At 37.4% G+C, this 18,127-nt stretch overlaps 1 protein-coding gene and 1 non-coding gene across 2 annotated transcripts in view; one reads left to right on the top strand and one right to left on the bottom strand.

Moving 5' to 3' along the window:
* LOC126020004 (serine/threonine-protein kinase 31-like) overlaps positions 1 to 18,127 on the bottom strand; it is a 136,979-nt gene that overhangs the window by 7,340 nt on the left and 111,512 nt on the right. The window contains exons 20-21 of the mRNA XM_049781440.1: positions 4,551 to 4,700; positions 2,535 to 2,657 (exon numbers count right to left, since the gene is read on the bottom strand). Coding sequence (XP_049637397.1) covers positions 2,535 to 2,657; positions 4,551 to 4,700 — 273 coding nt within the window. The remainder of the gene's footprint in view (positions 1 to 2,534; positions 2,658 to 4,550; positions 4,701 to 18,127) is intronic.
* Positions 1,551 to 1,683, top strand: LOC126021149 (small nucleolar RNA SNORA51). Its single transcript, XR_007499758.1, has one exon. It is a non-coding gene; the product is annotated as a small nucleolar RNA SNORA51 (small nucleolar RNA).

Genomic DNA, 18,127 nt, shown 5'->3' with positions numbered 1-18,127 from the left:
AAATAATGGGAACAACCTTTGTTGGAGAGGATGTGGTATGAAAGGAACTCTCATTCATTGCTGGTGGGAATGCCCCTTGGTCCAACATCTATGGAGAAAAGTCTGGAGAGTGCTCAAAGAACTCAGAATTGAGCTGCCATTTGACCCAGCAATTGCTCTCCTAGGCATATATCCCCAAGATGGAAGGACATTCATTCCAAAATACGTATGCACCCCACTATTTATTGCAGCACTCAGTATAATAGCCAAATCTTGGAACCAACCTCGATGTCCAACAACAGATGAATGGATCATTAAGATGTGGTACATATATACAATGGAATATTACATGGCAGTTAGAAATGATACAATCACAGACTTTGCAGCAACGTGGATGGACCTAGATCATGTTATGTTAAACGAAGTAAGTCAGAAGACAAAAGAAAAACACAGAATGGTAGCACTATTCTGAAACACCTAGAACACATAAAAAACAAAAAAATGACATTGAAGAAGCATAGCTGCTGGAACCACAAGGAAGGACTTCATAAACTCCATTCCCAGATCTGCACAGCCACCAAGATCTCTAGAAACAGGTCTGATTTTGCCATCCAGGATAAAGCGGAGGTCTTCCACACACCACGAAAGCAGCAAGAGGAGAGTAAATGATCATGCAAGAAGCCTAGAAACAGGTCTGATTTTGCCATCCAGGATAAAGCGGAGGTCTTCCACACACCACGAAAGCAGCAAGAGGAGAGTAAATGCAAGAAGCCTAGAGTTAATCCCATGACAGTATACTTCAGGGGTGGAGTAACCCTGTATATCCTAGATCAAGGGAATTCCCTCTACAATAACCCCAATGGTTTCTGTGCCTATGCAGGGGGATAAAGAAAAGGAGAAAAAAAAAAAAAGCACAAAACAATCATTTTCCCACGTTTAGTTATCGATTGATCTATTTTTTTTTTGACGTCTTTATTTTGGTGTGGAGATTACGGTTGATGTCTCCAATATTATTTTATTTTATTTTGTTTTGTCTTTCTCTTTCTTTTTGCACTTGAGCATGATTTGATTTCAGAACCGAGACTATTGTGTGGTGCCTGTTTTAATTGCTGTGGTGCTTATCGGTTATTTAATTCGATATTTTTTTTGTATTGTTGTGGTATTTTAATTACTTTTTTCACATCCTCTCTCAAACTGAGGTTGGAAGCCTCTAGACAGGACTCTGATTTTCAGCATATTTGATTTTTGATTGGGAAGAGGACATATTGGGTGATGGGTATTCCCCTGATTCAATGTGAATATGTACCCAAAATACTACAGTGAAAGATATGTAAGCCATTATGAAAAAAAAAATTGTGTTTTTAATCAGAAACTTTCTTTGACTTACATGTATTATTATTATATCAATTATATTATATGTTATGTTATGTCATTATATTATGTTATATTAGTTTACCTCATTATGTTAATCAATTTTGTCCTTTAAATAAATTCTTACTTTAAAAAAAAAAACTTTAGTTTGCCCTGAAGAAGAAAAAAAAATAAAATAAAATAAATAAAAGATAAGATAAGGCCTCCCAATTCTTACCACAGGCTGTGTTCTTTACACTGGCTGTATAGAAAGAGGAGGTACAGTAAAGGCACCCCATATACACCTCAACACAGGCCCCTTGCCGGGTATGTATTGTGAATTGGGGGACAAAAAAAAAAAAAACAACTCAAGGCTTATAAACACTACTTTTTCACAGACACATGAGCTGATTCTGAATCAACAGAGGACAAATTATCTTCACTGCTAATCTTGACTTGAATGTAAATAAGAAGATAGTAGGATCCAGAGAAATAGTATAGGACATAAAGCACTCACCTTGCATGCAGCCAAGAGTGATCTCTGAACACAGAGCAAGGAGTAAGCCCTAAGCTTACTGTTGGGTATGGAACAAACACACCCCACACAAAATAGAAAGTACAATATGTAAATCCCATAGGGAGAATTCTACAGAAGGTTAAGGCAGTTGCAAGCAGCTGGTTCCAGGTTCAATATCCAGCACATTTGGTACCCCAAGCATCACAGGGTATAAGCACCACCCAGAAGCCCTTGAAGGACCACAAGCACCACTAAGCAGTAGTTAGTTGGGAGACCCCATAAAATTGTTTAGGAATTTATAAAAAGCTATATACAAAAGGGACCTATTACGCTGGCAGTCCAGGGTGCTAAGGATGGAGCTATAGGAGGCTTGTTGGGAACTATGGCAGAGGAAGGTCAACACTGATGGTGGAAATGGCCCTAATTCATGTCACTATGTACCTGAAATACAACTGTGAAAGACTTGTAATTCACACTGTTCTCAATAAAATTAATTTTAAAAGATTATTTAGGAAAAAATATTTTACTAAAATGTTTACCACTGCTTCCTATTTAGAATAATATTAAGATAAAGCATTATAAAATCATGACTTTATATACCAACATTCATATAAAGTATCTACAAATTATTACATGTATAACTATAATAGATATAAAACATCATCTTTTAAAATATAAAATAACATACCCACAATAAAAGGCAGCCATAAGCATACAAGTCAGAACTTGGAGAAGCAGGTTTTCCCAGTTTTAATTCAGGTGAAAGCAAACTCAAGTCACCAACCATCATGTTCACCGAGGCTCGCTGACTCTATACAATTAACAGATCAAATTATTTTAGAAGCAACATAACTGAGACAGCGCCCTGATTTTCTGAATTTAGTCAAACACCCAAAAATTCTTTCAAATATTTTACTTTCAATTATATTCGCCTTATTCACTCTATTATAAAATTTTTAAATTATAAAATGCTTAATAAAATTTAGCCTTAAATTTATATTTCACATTGTAGCCTCAAAAAGACTCTAATCTAAGAGCCACTAATTAAACATAGAATACTTTTTTAAAAATACATTTTTATAATAATCCAAAATGAGGGCAGGAGCTGAGAAATCAGGCAAATATGTACAAGCTAGAGCGAAAGAAGATGCCAATTTAGTGGAGGGATATGGACACATATAACCTGGTACTACGTGGTCTCAGGTGTAATGGAAGAAGCAGCAGTGGGTGGATCTAGGATTAAACATGAGGGGTGACTTTATCTTGGGCTCCACTGATACGCTCATTAGTACAGGATATTTGAAATCTGCTTTGAAGGGAAATAGGAGTTTTATTTGGAGAGTGTGGTAATGATTATGGTCTGAAGATAACATATTTTTCAATTTAAAGGCAAAACATTCACTAAGTCGTATCTTAGAATGGTATAAGACCTTGATGGCAAACTGATGGCACACATGCCCAGCGGTGGCACATGAAGGCCTTGCAGTTAGCACATGGGATGGGTTCTGCAATTAAGATATGTGGCATGGCGGGAGGCAAGTGTGCCACTGTGTGCCTTGCAGCATACCTAGAAATAGGGCCGAACTGGCTATTGGGAGGACTGGGCATTGTGCGCCAGTTTGGGCACTTGGGCTCAAAAAGGTTAGCCATCACTGGTTTAAGATCATTTAGAAGAAAATTTAAAAAATTCTTCAATATTAAATAAAGAACTGTGCTATTTTTGGTTCTGAAAACAAATAAATTAGAAACTGAAAGTCTACAAGTAATTTCCTTGTCTATTAAATATTTTCCAAAGGATTACATTTTTCATTTGTCAAAAGATGACCACTAAAATGAATTTAAAAAAATCTTGACAATCTTTATTCTCTCTCTGTGACTATATATTAAAAACTATTTAGTTGCAGTTTTATATGTGGATTTCATTATAGAGCTTTTAAAAAAGAGAGCTAATGTATACTTATAACTCATATATTTGGAGACTTTCCTTTCTACCAAATAAAGATGACAATATGTTTAATGGATTACTTGCTATCTCTACAAAAGTCCTATTTTGAGAAAACAGAGACCAAAACAAATAGTAGAACCAGCACTGAAGCTAAATGGGAAAGCAAAAGCTCCCCAACTAAAAAAAAAAAAAAAAGGCCAATTATCAAAGTAACAAATTTTGATAATCACAATATGATCTATGTGAGAATACCAGTAGAATACTGGGCGATAACCAGCAGGTATTTTTTGCTTAGTTTGCTATTATGTTTTAGATGATAAATTAATGATTAATGTCAATACCATTGACTGTAAAGCTTGCTAAGGGTTACGGTTAAAAAAATATAAATCAGGGGCGGGAGTGGTAGCACAATGGTAGGACATTTGCCTTGCACATGGCTGACACACTATGGAGGTGAGTTAGATCCCCAACATCCCATATGGTCCCCCAAGCCAGGAACAATTACAACAGGGCATAGCCAAGATTAACCCCTGACACCACCAGTATGGCCAAAAACAAAAGAAAACTAAACAAAGTTATAAATCATAAATTTATAAATTTTTGTTCTAGTACCTAGTTAATATTAGATAATTGCTTAGACTGGCTCATACATCTTAACTGAAGAAAAAATATAATAAATAACTATTTCACAAAAATATTAAAATTTCCTACCTAAAAATATAAAGTCTACAACCAAGTTGTAAAATTACAATACTTTACCACAGATTTGGTGAAGTCAAAATCTCCAACAATTCCTTGTTTGCGATTTAAGACAAATATATTGTTCTGATGAAGTGATCCATGAATGATATCAGCCTTATGTAATGTATGTAGTCCCTGGGCTACACCTCTCATGACCTTTAAAACTTCCTATAAATAAGTAAGCACAAAATAAGTTATAAGCTAAGCAAATTAATAAATCTTTCCAAAATGAATAAAACTTCCTCAAAATAAACCTTTAAAAATACAGTAGAGTCTTTAGCCACTGGCCCCAAAGCCCCTACTGCTCCCGCCCAGGAGAGATTTGCAAGAACCATTATACACTCCCTGTTCTAAGCTCCTGGACCCTAGCTCAGCAGGGGTGAGAAAAGGATATTTCAACTTACACCAAAATCATTCTTGGCAGATAGGTCCTAGTATTTCTTTCTCTTAGAAAATAAACAGACCAAAAACCAGAACAACCTAATAAATTAGTTTGAAATATTTCTATTATACCTGGGTAACCCCCCTTACCTAGAATAAACCATAAAACATATATACCTCTAATCACCTCTTATACAAACAGTAAATAAAACACTTTTACCAGAAAGTATATAAGAATTGTTTATTTAACTTTTAAGTTAAAAGAACACTTTTATAAACACCTTAAAACTCCAAACCACCAAATGCAAAGTACAATGGGAAAACTAAGGAAGACACCTGTAGCTGGGGGCATAGAAAGCCCTCCAAAATGCGCAAACTTTATAGATGAGGACCTAAAATCAGCATGTAATGGTTTAGCAATGGGAATCAAGGAGTCACTAGCCTGCAAAATTAAGAAACATATAATGAGCCATTCAACCACTCAAAGAAGAATTCTATCAAAAGATGAGAGAATCCATACAAATGGAACTAAAGGAACTAAAAACCATGCTAGCACAAAAGTAGTAGAATTACACACATGAAGAATTGCATGGAAAAACTCAAAAGACAAAATACAAGCCAGCAACAACAAAGAAGTCAATAAAGAAACAAGAGACAAAATATTGGAAGAAAATATAAGGTACTTAATAAACAAGACAAAAGAAATAATCTACGATTTATAGAAATAACAGAAGGGGAGAAAATGGGAAAAGGGGGAAAATATGAAAAGGGGGAGAAATGGGAAAAGTATTGAGGAAGATAACAGCAAAGAACTTTCCCACTCTCTCCGCTTCGCTTCCCGGCCGTGCACATAATTTAGCCAATGAATACAACTACAACACGTAGAAAACCCCACAATACAAGTGTGACAATGGGGAAACAACACAGGCTAGCGCCAGACATAGAGAATGACAATGGCAACTCTGATGACTTGAACATGACCAACCAACTAGTCAATGTCTCAGATAAGGAGTTTAGAGTAGCAATATGGAAGATGTTCAAAGGACTCAAAGAAAGTATAGAAGAGAACACTAATAAGAATCAAGAGAATATGAAGATAGAAATCAGAAAACTCCAAACTGAAATTTCAGATCATATAACAGGTCTAAAAAACTCAGTAGATGAATTGAAGAAAAACATGGTTGAGCTTTCCCACGGGTTAACAGCAGCTGAGGATAGAATTAGTACACTGGAAGATGAGATGAATAACAATTCCATACAGCAGAAGAAATTGGAAAAAAGCCTTAAAGCAAATGATCAAACAATGGAAAAATTACTCAAAGAATGGGAACAGATGAAAATAGAAGTCTATGATAAGCTCAACAGAAACAACTTAAGAATCATTGGAGTCCCAGAAACCCAGGAAGAAAATCTCCAGGAAGAATCAATGGTTAATAATATCATTAAAGAGAAACTACCAGAGCTAATGAATACACGCAATCAAATCCTGCATGCATGAAGAATACCAACTAAAAGAGACCCCAGAAAAAACACCCCAAGACACATCCTAGTCACAATGATGAATCCCACAGATAAGAGACAGAATTCTGAAAGCAGCAAGATCGAAAAGAGAAATTACATTCAAGGGAACATCCTTGAGATTTACTGCAGACCTGTCACCGGAAACACTCAAGGCCAGAAGGCAGTGGTGGGACATAGTGACAAAACTCAATTAAATGCTTCGCCTAGAATACTGCACCCAGCAAAACTCACTTTCAGGTTTGAAGGACAAATACATGGTCTCACAGACAAAAAACAGCTCAGAAACTTTACAGACTCAAAACCATTCTTAAAAGAAAAACTGAACGGCCTACTTTAAGACAAGACTGACCAACAGACACACCAAACTTCAATATAAAGATGGCACTAACTCACAGGACGATTCTTTCTCTCAATGGCAATGGACTAAATGCACCAGTTAAGAGATACAGAGTGGCTAAATGGATCAAAAAACTCAATCCAACCTTCTGCTGCCTGTATACAAGAAACACACCTGAATAGTCAGAACAAACAGACTCAAAATAAAAGGCTAGGGGAAAATCATCCAAGCAAACTACAACCCATAAAAAAGCTGGAGTGGCCATACTAATATCAGATTATGCAAACTTTATACTTAGGAAAGTTGTAAGGGACAAAGATGGACATTTTGTATTAATCAAGGGATACGTACAGCAGGAAGAAATCACTCTCCTAAACATATATGCACCGAATGAGGGGCCAGCAAAATATTTAATAAAATTGTTGACAAATCTGAAAAATAATATCAATAGCAACACAATAATTGTGGGAGACCTCAACATGGCATTGTCAACACTTGACAGGTCAACTAGACTGAAATCCAACAAGAATATACTAGACCTGAAGAGAGAACTGGAAGAAAGAGGCCTAGTAGATATATACAGAACACTTCACCCCCAGAAGCCTGGATACACATTCTTCTCTAATGTACATGGGACATTCTCCAAGATAGACTACATGCTAGCATATAAAACATACCTCCATAATATCAAGAGGAGAGAAATTTTGCAGGCTACCTTCGCTGACCACAAGGCCCTAAAATTATATGTAAGCTACAAAGGGACACAGAAGAAAAACTTTAATACCTGGAAGTTAAACAGCCTAATACTGAATAACTATTGGTTTCGAAATGAAATCAAAGAGGAAATCAAAACCTTCCTAGAAACAAATGACAATGGAGACACAAACTATCAGAACCTATGGGACACAGCAAAAGTGGTACTGAGAGGAAAATTTATAGCTTTGCAAGCACACATCAGGGAAGAAGAAGGGGCATACCTGAATAGCTTACTGATGCAGCTCATAGAATTAAAAAGTACTCAATAAAGGGACCCAAAAATGGGGAGACAGAAGGAAATAACAAAGCTGAGAGCAGAAATCAACAAAGTGGAAACCCGAAAAACATTCCAAAGATCAACGAAAGCAGAAGTTGGTTCTTTGAAAAAATAAACAAGATTGATAGACCACTGGCAAAACTAACAAAGAAAGAGAGAGAAATTTGATAACTCGTATTAGGAATAAAAAAGAAGAGATCACTACTCATATGGTAGAGATCCAAAGGGTAATCAGAAACTACTTTGAGAAACTCTATGCCACTAAAAATGAATACCTGGAAAAAATGGATAAATTTTTGGACTCATAATCTTTCACGTTTGTATGAAGAGGATGTAGCATATCTAAACACACCCATCACTATTGAGGAAATTAAGACAGTAATCATAGGTCTGCCCAAAAACAAAAGTCAGGGGCCGGGTGGTGGCGCTGGAGGTAACGTGCCTGCCTTGCCTGCGCTAGCCTAGGACGGACCGCGGTTCGATCCCCCGGCGTCCCATATGGTCCCCCAAGAAGCCAGGAGCAACTTCTGAGCGCATAGCCAGGAGTAACCCCTGAGCGTCACAGGGTGTGGCCCAAAAACCAAAAAAAAAAAAAATTAAAAAAAAAAATCAAGGTCCAGATAGATTTACTAATGAATTCTTTCAAACCTTTCAAGAGGAACTTCTACCAATCCTGGCAAGACTCTTTCATGAAATCGAAAAAACAGGAACACTTCCAAATAGTTTTTATGAAGCCACCATCACCTTGATACCTAAACCAGACAGAGATGCTACGAAAAAAGAAAATTACAGAACAATATCGCTGATGAATACAGATACAAAGATCCTCAACAAAATCCTGGCAAATAGGATTCAATGCCTCATTAAGAAGATCATCCACTACGATCAAGTAGGTTTTATCCCAGGAATGCAAGGTTGTTTAACATCCGTAAATCTATCAACATAATAAACAACATCAACAACAATAAAAATAGAAATCACATGATCATATCAATAGATCCAGAGAAAGCATTTGATAAGGTCCAACACCCATTCTTGATCAAAACTCTCAGCAAGATGAGAATGGAAGGAACCTTTCTCAATATAGTTAAGGTCATCTACCACAAGTCAGTGGCAAATATTGTCCTCAATGGAGAAAAACTGAAAGCCTTTCCTCTAAATTCTGGCACAAGACAAGGCTGTCCTCTCTCACCACTCCTATTCAACATAGCACTGGAAGTACTTGCTATAGCGATTAGGCAAGAAAAAGATATCAAGGGAATCCAGATAGGAAAGGAAGAAGTCAAGCTCTCGCTGTTTGCAGATGTGTTGATACTCTACCTAGAAAACCCTAAAGTCTCTATGAAAAAGTTTCTAGAAACAAAAGACTCATATAGCAAGGTGGCAGTCTACATAATTAACACACAAAAATCAATGGCCTTCCTATACACCAATAGTAATAAGGAAGAAATGGACATTAAGAAATGGACAACCCCATTCACAATAGTGCCACACAAACTCAAATATCTTGGAATCAACTTGACTAAAAATGTGAAGGAGCTATATAAAGAAAACTATAAAACTCTGCTCCAAGAAATAAGGGAGGACACACGGAAATGGAAGCACATACCCTGCTCATTGATTGGCAGGATTAACATAATCAAAATGGCAATATTCCCCAAAGCATTGTACAGATTTAATGCGATCCCTCTAAAGAAACCCATGACATTCTTCAAAGAAGTGGATCAGGCACTTTTGAAATCCATTTGGAACAATAAACACCCTAGAATAGCTAAAGAAATTATTGGAAAAAAGAATATGGGAGGAATTACTTTCCCCAACTTTAAACTGTACTACAAAGTAATAGTTATCAAAACAGCATGGTATTGGAATAAAGACAGGCCCTCAGATCAGTGGAATAGGCTTGAATACTCAATGAATGTTCCCCAGACATACAATCACCTAATTTTTGACAAAGGAGCAAGATATCCTAAATGGAGCAAAGAAAGCCTCTTCAACAAGTGGTGTTGGCATAACTGGCTAGCCACTTGCATAAAATTGAACTTAGACCCCCAGCTCAATCATGTACGAAGGTTAAATCCAAATGAATGAAAGACCTCGATATCAGACCTGAAACCATTAAGATATATAATACAACTCGTAGGTAAAACACTCCAGGACATTGAGACTAAAGGCATCTTCAAAGAGGAAACTGCACTCTCCAAGCAAGTGAAAGCAGAGATTAACGATAGGAATATATTAAACTGAGAAGCTTCTGCACCTCAAAAGAAATATCACCCAGGATACAAGAGCCTCCCACTAAGTGGGAGAAACTATTCACCCAATACCCATCAGACAAGGGGCTAATCTCCAAAATAAACAAGGCACTGACAGAAATTTACAAGAAAAAAAAATCATCTAATCCCATCAAAAAGTGGGGAGAAGAAATGGACAGACACTTTGACAAAGAAGAAATATAAATGGCCAAAAGACACATGAAAAAATGATCCACATCACTAATCATCAGGGAGATGCAAATCAAAACAACTATGAGGTACCACCTAACACCCCAGAAATTGGCACACATCACAAGCAGTGTTGGTGGGGATGTGGAGAGAAAGGAACTCTTATCCACTGCTGGTGGTAATGCCGTCTAGTTCAACCTTTATGGAAAGCAATATGGAGATTCCTCCAAAAACTGGAAATCGAGCTCCCATATGACCCAGCTATACCACTCCTAGGAATATACCCTAGGAACACAAAAATACAATACAAAAATCCCTTCCTTACACCTATATTCATCACAGCACTATTTACCATAGCAAGACTCTGGAAACAACCAAGATTCCCTTCAACAGATGAATGGCTAAAGAAACTGCGGTACATATACACAATGGAATATTATGCAGCTGTCAGGAGAGATGAAGTCATGAAATTCTCCTATACATGGATGTACATGGAATCTATTATGCTGAGTGAAATAAGTCAGAGAGAGAGAAAGATGCAGAATGGTCTCACTCATCCATGGGTTTTAAGAAAAATGAAAGACATTCTTGCAATAATAACTTTCAGACACAAAAGAGAAAAGAGCTGGAAGTTACAGCTCACCTCATGAAGCTCACCACAAACAGGGATGAATTTAGTTAGAGAAATAACTACGTTTTGAACTATCCTAATAATGAAATTGTACGAGGGAAATAGAATGCCTCTCTAGAGTACAAGTGGGGGTTGGGTGGGGAGGAGGGAGATTTGGGACATTGGTTATGGAAATGTTGCCCTGGTGATGGGTGGTGTTCTTTACATGACTGAAACCCAAACACAATCATGTATGTAATAAAGTTGTTTAAATAAAAAAATTTAAAAAAAAGAAAATGTGGGAAAAAATCTAATACTTGGAGACTAAACAACATGCTGCTCAACAACAGCTGGATTAAAGAGGAAATCAAGGAAAAAATAAAAATATTATTTGAGAAGAATGACAATGAAGACACAAATTGCCAAAATCTATGGGACACAGCAAAAGCATTCATTAGGGGGAAACTCATACAATATAGGCCTACATTAGGGGGGGAAATGACAAAATCAACAACTTAGGGGCCAGAATGATAGCACAGCAATAGGGCATTTGCCTTGCACGTGACTGACCCAGGAGCAACCTGCCCAATTCAATACCATTTTGTACCTGAGCCTTCCATAAGCAATTTCTAAGCCCAGAGCTATGAGTAACCCCTGAGCACCATTGGGAGTAGCCCAAAAGAAAAAAGAAAATAAAGGAAAAAAAATCAACAACTTGAGAAAGGCAGGACCTCTGTTTGTGTCGTAAGGCTGGAGAAATCTGCCCCTGCCTGAGTGGTTACTAACTGCAAGAGACTATGAGTGTCACCTGTGCATGTTCTTCTACTGTCCTGGGTCCTGAACCTCTCCTGAGTGGGCCGAAATAGGCCCAGCAAATTCGTTCTCCTAGAGGCTCCCGAAGAACATGGCCACTCTGCTTTGCTTCACGGCCATGTGCTCTTTCTAATGAATGAATTCCACTGCAACAGGCAGAAAAAAAAAATCACACTACAAGTGTGACAATGGGGAAACCTCGCAGGCAAACGCCAGGCACAGAGAATGAAAATGATAGATCTAGTGACACAAAAAATACAAACCATCCAATTAACCTTTCAGATAAGGAGTTTAGAATAGAAATATGGAGGATCCAAGGAAATCAAAGAAAATATAGCTCTAGCTGAACAGAACACAAAGACAGAAATCAGAAAAGTCGAAACTGAAATAACAGATCTGAAAAACATGGTAGCTCAACTGAAAAAAATCAATGGACAGCCTCACCAGCAGGGTAACAGGAGCCAATGACACAATCAGTAAACTGAAAGATCAAATGCAAAACAACTCCATACAGTAGATGAGACTGGAAAAGAATCTCAAGGCTAATGATCATACAATGGAAAAAGTCCTCCAAGAATGTGAACAGATGAAAATAGAACTCTTTGATAAATTCAACAGAAACAACATAAGAATCATTGGAGTCCTAGAGGCCCAAAAAGGGGATCCACAGGAAGAATCAACTGTCAAAGACATCATCAAAGAGATACTTCCAGTGACTTCCAAAGACTACAGGCAATCAAATCCTGCATGCCCGAAGAGTACCAGCTAAAAGAGACCCAAAGAAAAACACCCCAAGGCACATCCTCGTTACAATGACAAATCCCACAGATAGGGATAGAATACTGAAAGCAGCAAGATCAAAAAGGGAAATTACATTCAAAGGAGCATCCCTAAGACTTACAGTAGACATGTCACAAGAAACTCTCAAGGCCAGAAGACAGTGGTGGGATATTGTGACAAGACAAATGAAATAGATGCCTCACCAAGAATTCTGCACCTAGCCTGACTCACGTTCAGGTTTGAAGGAAGGATACATAGCTTCATGTATAAACAACAACTCAGAAACTTCACAGATATAAAACCAGCCTTAAAGGAAAAACTGAAAGGTCTACTTTAAGACAAGAAAGACCAACAAACACAGCAAACTTATCTACAAAGATGACATTAAATTCTATGACAATCATCTCCCTCAATGTCAATGAACTAAATTCACCAATTAAAAGACACAGAGTGGCAAAATGGATCAAAAAGATGAACCCAACCTTCTGCTGCCTTCACGAAAGACAACTGAATAGTCAGAACAAACATACACTCAAAATCAAAGGCTGGAGGAAAATCATCCAAGCAAACAATACCCTTAAAAAAGATGGGGTGACCATATTAATATCTGATGAAATCAACTTTAGACTCAGAAAAGTTGTAAGGGACAAAGATGGTCACTTCGTACTAATCAAAGGGTATGTGCAACTAGAAGACATCCACACTACTAAACATATATGCACCAAATGAGAGATCAGAAATTATCTAATACAATTATTGACAAATTTGAAAGAAGACATCAATAATAACACAATAATTGTGGGAGACCTCAACACTGCCCTTTCAATATGTAATAGATCAACCAGACTGAAGCCCAACAAAAAAATACTAGACCTGAAAAGAGAAATGGAAAAGGACTAGTATATATGTATAGGACACTCTGTCCCTAGAAACCTGGATATACATTCTTCTCCAATGTACATGGGCCATTCTTTAGGATAGACCACATGCTGCACATAAAACATACCTCCATAAAATCAAGAGGATAAAAATTTTGCAGGCTAATTTTACTGACCACAATGCTCTGAAATTAGATGTGAACTACAAAGGGACACAGAAGAAATACTTTAACAACTGGAAATTAAGCAGCCTGCTACTGAATAACCAGTGGGTTCGAGATGAAATCAAAGAGGAAATCAAAATTTTCCTGGAAACAAATGACAATGAAGATACAAACTACCAGAATCTATGAGACACAACAAAATTGGTCCTGAGAGGACAATTTATATCTCTGCAAGCACACATCAGGAAAGAAGGGGCATACCTGAACAAATTAATGACACAGCTTATAAAATTATAAAATGATCAACAAAAGGAACCAAAAAAAGGGAGACAGAAGAAAATAACAAAGATGAGAGCAGAAATCAATGAAGTGGACACCCAAAAAACAATTCGAGGGCCCGGAGAGATAGCACAGCAGTGTTTGCCTTGCAAGCAGCCAATCCAGGAACAAAGGTGGTTGGTTCGAATCCCGGTGTCCCATATGGTCCCCCGTGCCTGCCAGGAGCTATTTCTGAGCAGACAGCCAGGAGTAACCCCTGAGCACCGCCGGGTGTGACCCAAAAACCAAAAAAAAAAAAAAAAAAAAACCATTCGAAAGATCAATGAAAGTAGAAGTTGGTTTTTTGGAAAAATAAACAAGATTGATACACCACTGGAAAAACTCACAGAGGGAGAGAGAGAAAGGGGGAAATCACTACAGATATTGCACAGATTCAGAGACCACTTTGAGAAACTCTATGTCACTAAAAAAGAGAACCTAAAAGAAAAATGGATAAATTCTTGGACTCTTATAACCTTCCCAAAGGAGGATGTAGCATATCTAAACATCCCATCACTAATGGGGAAATTAAAACTGTAATCAAATGTCTGCCCAAAAAGAAAAACCCAGGACAAGATGGATTTACTAATGAATTATTTCAAACCTTTCAAGAGGAACTACTACCTATCCTAGCCAGACTCTTTTATGAAATTGAAAAAACAGGAACACTTCCAAACAGCTTTTTTGAAGCCAACATCACCTTGATACCAAAACCAGACAGAGATGCTTCCAAAAAAGAAAATTACAGACCGATATTCCTGATGAACACAGATGCAAAGGTTCTCAACAAAATCCTGGCAAATAGAATCAACAATATCATTCACCACGATAAAGTAGGTTTCATCCCAGGAACTCAAGGACGGTTTAACATTCGTAATCTATCAACATAATACACAACAGCAACAACAACAACAAAAAATAAAAATCACATGATCATATCAATAGATGCAGAGAAAGCATTTGATAATGTCCAACACCCATTCTTGATCAAAACTCTCAGCAAGATCGGAATGAAAGGAACCTTTCTCAATATATTCAAGGCCATCTATAACAAGCCAATGGCAAATACATTCCTAATAAAAGCCTTCCCTCTAAATTCTGGTACGACAAGGCTGTCCGCTCTCATCACTCCTCTTCAACATAGTACTGGAAGTACTTGCTATAGTGATTAGGCAAGAAAAAGATATCAAGGGCATCCAGATAGGAAAGGAAGAAGTCAAGATCTCACTGTTTGCAGATTACATGATACTCTACTTAGAAAACCCTAAAGACATTACCAAAAAGCTTCTAGAAACAATAGACTCATAGCAAGGTGGCAGGCTACAAAATTTACACACAAAAATCAATGGCCTTTTTATACACCAATAATGATAGAGAAGAAATGGACATTAAGAAAACAACACCAGGTCAACCAGACTGAAACCCAACAAGAATATACTAGACCTGAGGAGAGAAATGGAAGAAAGAGGCCTAGTGGATATATATAGGACACTCCATCCCCAGAAACCTGGATACACATTCTTCTCCAATGTACATGGGACATTCTCCAGGATAGACTACATGCTGGCACATAAAACATACCTCCATAATATCAAGAGGATAGAAATTTTGCAGACTACCTTCGCTGACCACAAGGCTCTGAAATTATTTCTGAATTCCAAAGGGACTCAGAAGAAAAACTTTAACACCTGGAAGTTAAACAGCCTCATACTCAATAACCAGTGGGTCCGAGATGAAATCAAGGAAGAAATCAAAAGGTTCCTGGAAACAAATGACAATAAAGACACAAACTATCAGAACTTATGGGACACAGCAAAAGCAGTACTGAGAGGAAAATTTATAGCTTTGCAAGCACACATCAGGAAGGAAGAAGGAGCTTACCTGAGTAGCTTAATGACACAGCTAATAGAACTAGAAAATGCTCAATAAAAGGACCCAAAAATAGGAAGACAGAAGGAAATAACAAAGCTGAGAGCAGAAATCAACGAAGTGGAAACCCAAAAAACAATCCGAAAGATCAACGAAAGCAGAAGTTGGTTCTTTGAAAAAATAAACAAGATTGATAGACCACTGGCAAACCTAACAAAGAAAGAGAGAGAGAGAAACTTGATAACTCGTATTAGGAATGAAAAAGGAGAGATCACTACTGATATGACAGAGATTCAAAGGGTAATCAGAAACTACTTTGAAAAACTCTATGCCACTAAAAATGAGAACCTGGAAGAAATGGATAAATTCTTGAACTCTTATAATCTTCCACGGTTGAAGGAAGAGGATGTAGCATATCTAAACACCCCCATCACCATTGATGAAATAAAAATGGTAATCAAAAGTCTGCCCAAAAACAAAAGCCCAGACCCAGATGGATTCACTAATGAATTCTTTCAAACTTTCCAAGAGGAACTACTACCAATTCCAGCAAGACTCTTTCATGAAATTGAACAAACGGAAACACTCCCAAACAGCTTTTATGAAGCCAACATCACCCTAATACCTAAACCAGACAGAGATGCTACGAAAAAAGAAAATTACAGAACAATATCGCTGATGAATGCAGATGCAAAGATCCTCAACAAAATCCTGGCAAATAGGATTCAATACCTCATTAAGAAGATCACCCACTACGATCAAGTAGGTTTCATCCCAGGAATGCAAGGATGGTTTAACATCCGTAAGTCTATCAACATAATACACAACATCAACAACAAGAAAAATAAAAACCACATGATTATATCAATAGATGCAGAGAAAGCATTTGACAAGGTCCAACACCCATTCTTGATTAAAACTCTCAGCAAGATGGGAATGGAAGGAACCTTTCTCAATATAGTTAAGGCCATCTACCACAAGCCAGTGGCAAATATTATCCTCAATGGAGAAAAACTAAAAGCCTTCCCTCTAAATTCTGGCACAAGACAAGGCTGTCCTCTCTCACCACTCCTATTCAACATAACACTGGAAGTACTTGCTATAGCGATTAGGCAAGAAAAAGATATCAAGGGAATCCAGATAGGAAAGGAAGAAGTCAAGCTCTCACTGTTTGCAGATGACATGATGCTCTACTTAGAAAACCCTAAAGACTCTACCAAAAAGCTTCTAGAAACAATAGACTCATATAGCAAGGTGGCAGGCTACAAAATTAACACACAAAAATCAATGGCCTTTCTATACACCTATAGTAATAATGAAGAAATGGACATTAAGAAAACAACCCCATTCACAATAGTGCCACACAAACTCAAATATCTTGGAATCAACTTGACTAAAAATGTGAAGGACCTATACAAAGAAAACTATAAAACTCTGCTCCAAGAAATAAGAGAGGACACGCGGAAATGGAAACACATACCCTGCTCATGGATTGGCAGGATTAACATCATCAAAATGGCAATACTCCCCAAGGCATTATACAGATTCAACGCTATCCCTCTAAAGATACCTATGACATTCTTCAAAGAGGTGGATCAGGCACTTTTGAAATTTGTTTGGAACAATAAACACCCTAGAATAGCTAAAGCAATCATTGGGAAAAAGAATATGGGAGGAATTACTTTCCCCAACTTTAAACTTTACTACAAAGCAATAGTTATCAAAACAGCATGGTATTGGAATAAGGACAGACCCTCAGATCAGTGGAATAGGCTTGAATACTCAGAAAATGTTCCCCAGACATACAATCACCTAATTTTTGATAAAGGAGCAGGAAATCCTAAATGGAGCAAGGAAAGCCTCTTCAACAAGTGGTGTTGGCACAACTGGATAGCCACTTGCAAAAAATTGAACTTAGACCCCCAGCTAACATCATGTACGAAGGTAAAATCCAAATGGATTAAAGACCTCGATATCAGACCCCAAACCATAAGATATATAGAACAACACATAGGCAAAACTCTCCAGGACATTGAGACTACAGGCATCTTCAAGGAGAAAACTGCACTCTCCAAAGTGAAAACAGAGATTAACAGATGGGAATATATTAAGTTGAGAAGCTTCTGCACCTCAAAGGAAATAGTGCCCAGGATACAGGAGCCACCCACTGAGTGGGAGAATCTATTCACCCAATACCCATCAGACAAGGGGCTAATCTCCAAAATATACAAGGCACTGACAGAAATTTACAAGAAAAAAACATCTAATCCCATCAAAAAATGGGGAGAAGAAATGAACAGACACTTTGACAAAGAAGAAATACAAATGGCCAAAAGACACATGAAGAAATGCTCCACATCACTAATCATCAGGGAGATGCAAATCAAAACAACAATGAGATACCACCTCACACCCCAGAGAATGGCACACATCATAAAGAATGAACA

The sequence above is a fragment of the Suncus etruscus genome, chromosome 10, assembly GCF_024139225.1.
Source record: "Suncus etruscus isolate mSunEtr1 chromosome 10, mSunEtr1.pri.cur, whole genome shotgun sequence".
In the NCBI taxonomy this organism is placed as follows: Eukaryota; Metazoa; Chordata; class Mammalia; order Eulipotyphla; family Soricidae; genus Suncus; species Suncus etruscus.
Note: the sequence above shows the minus strand (reverse complement) of the source record. Positions and strands in the feature narration are given on the sequence as shown.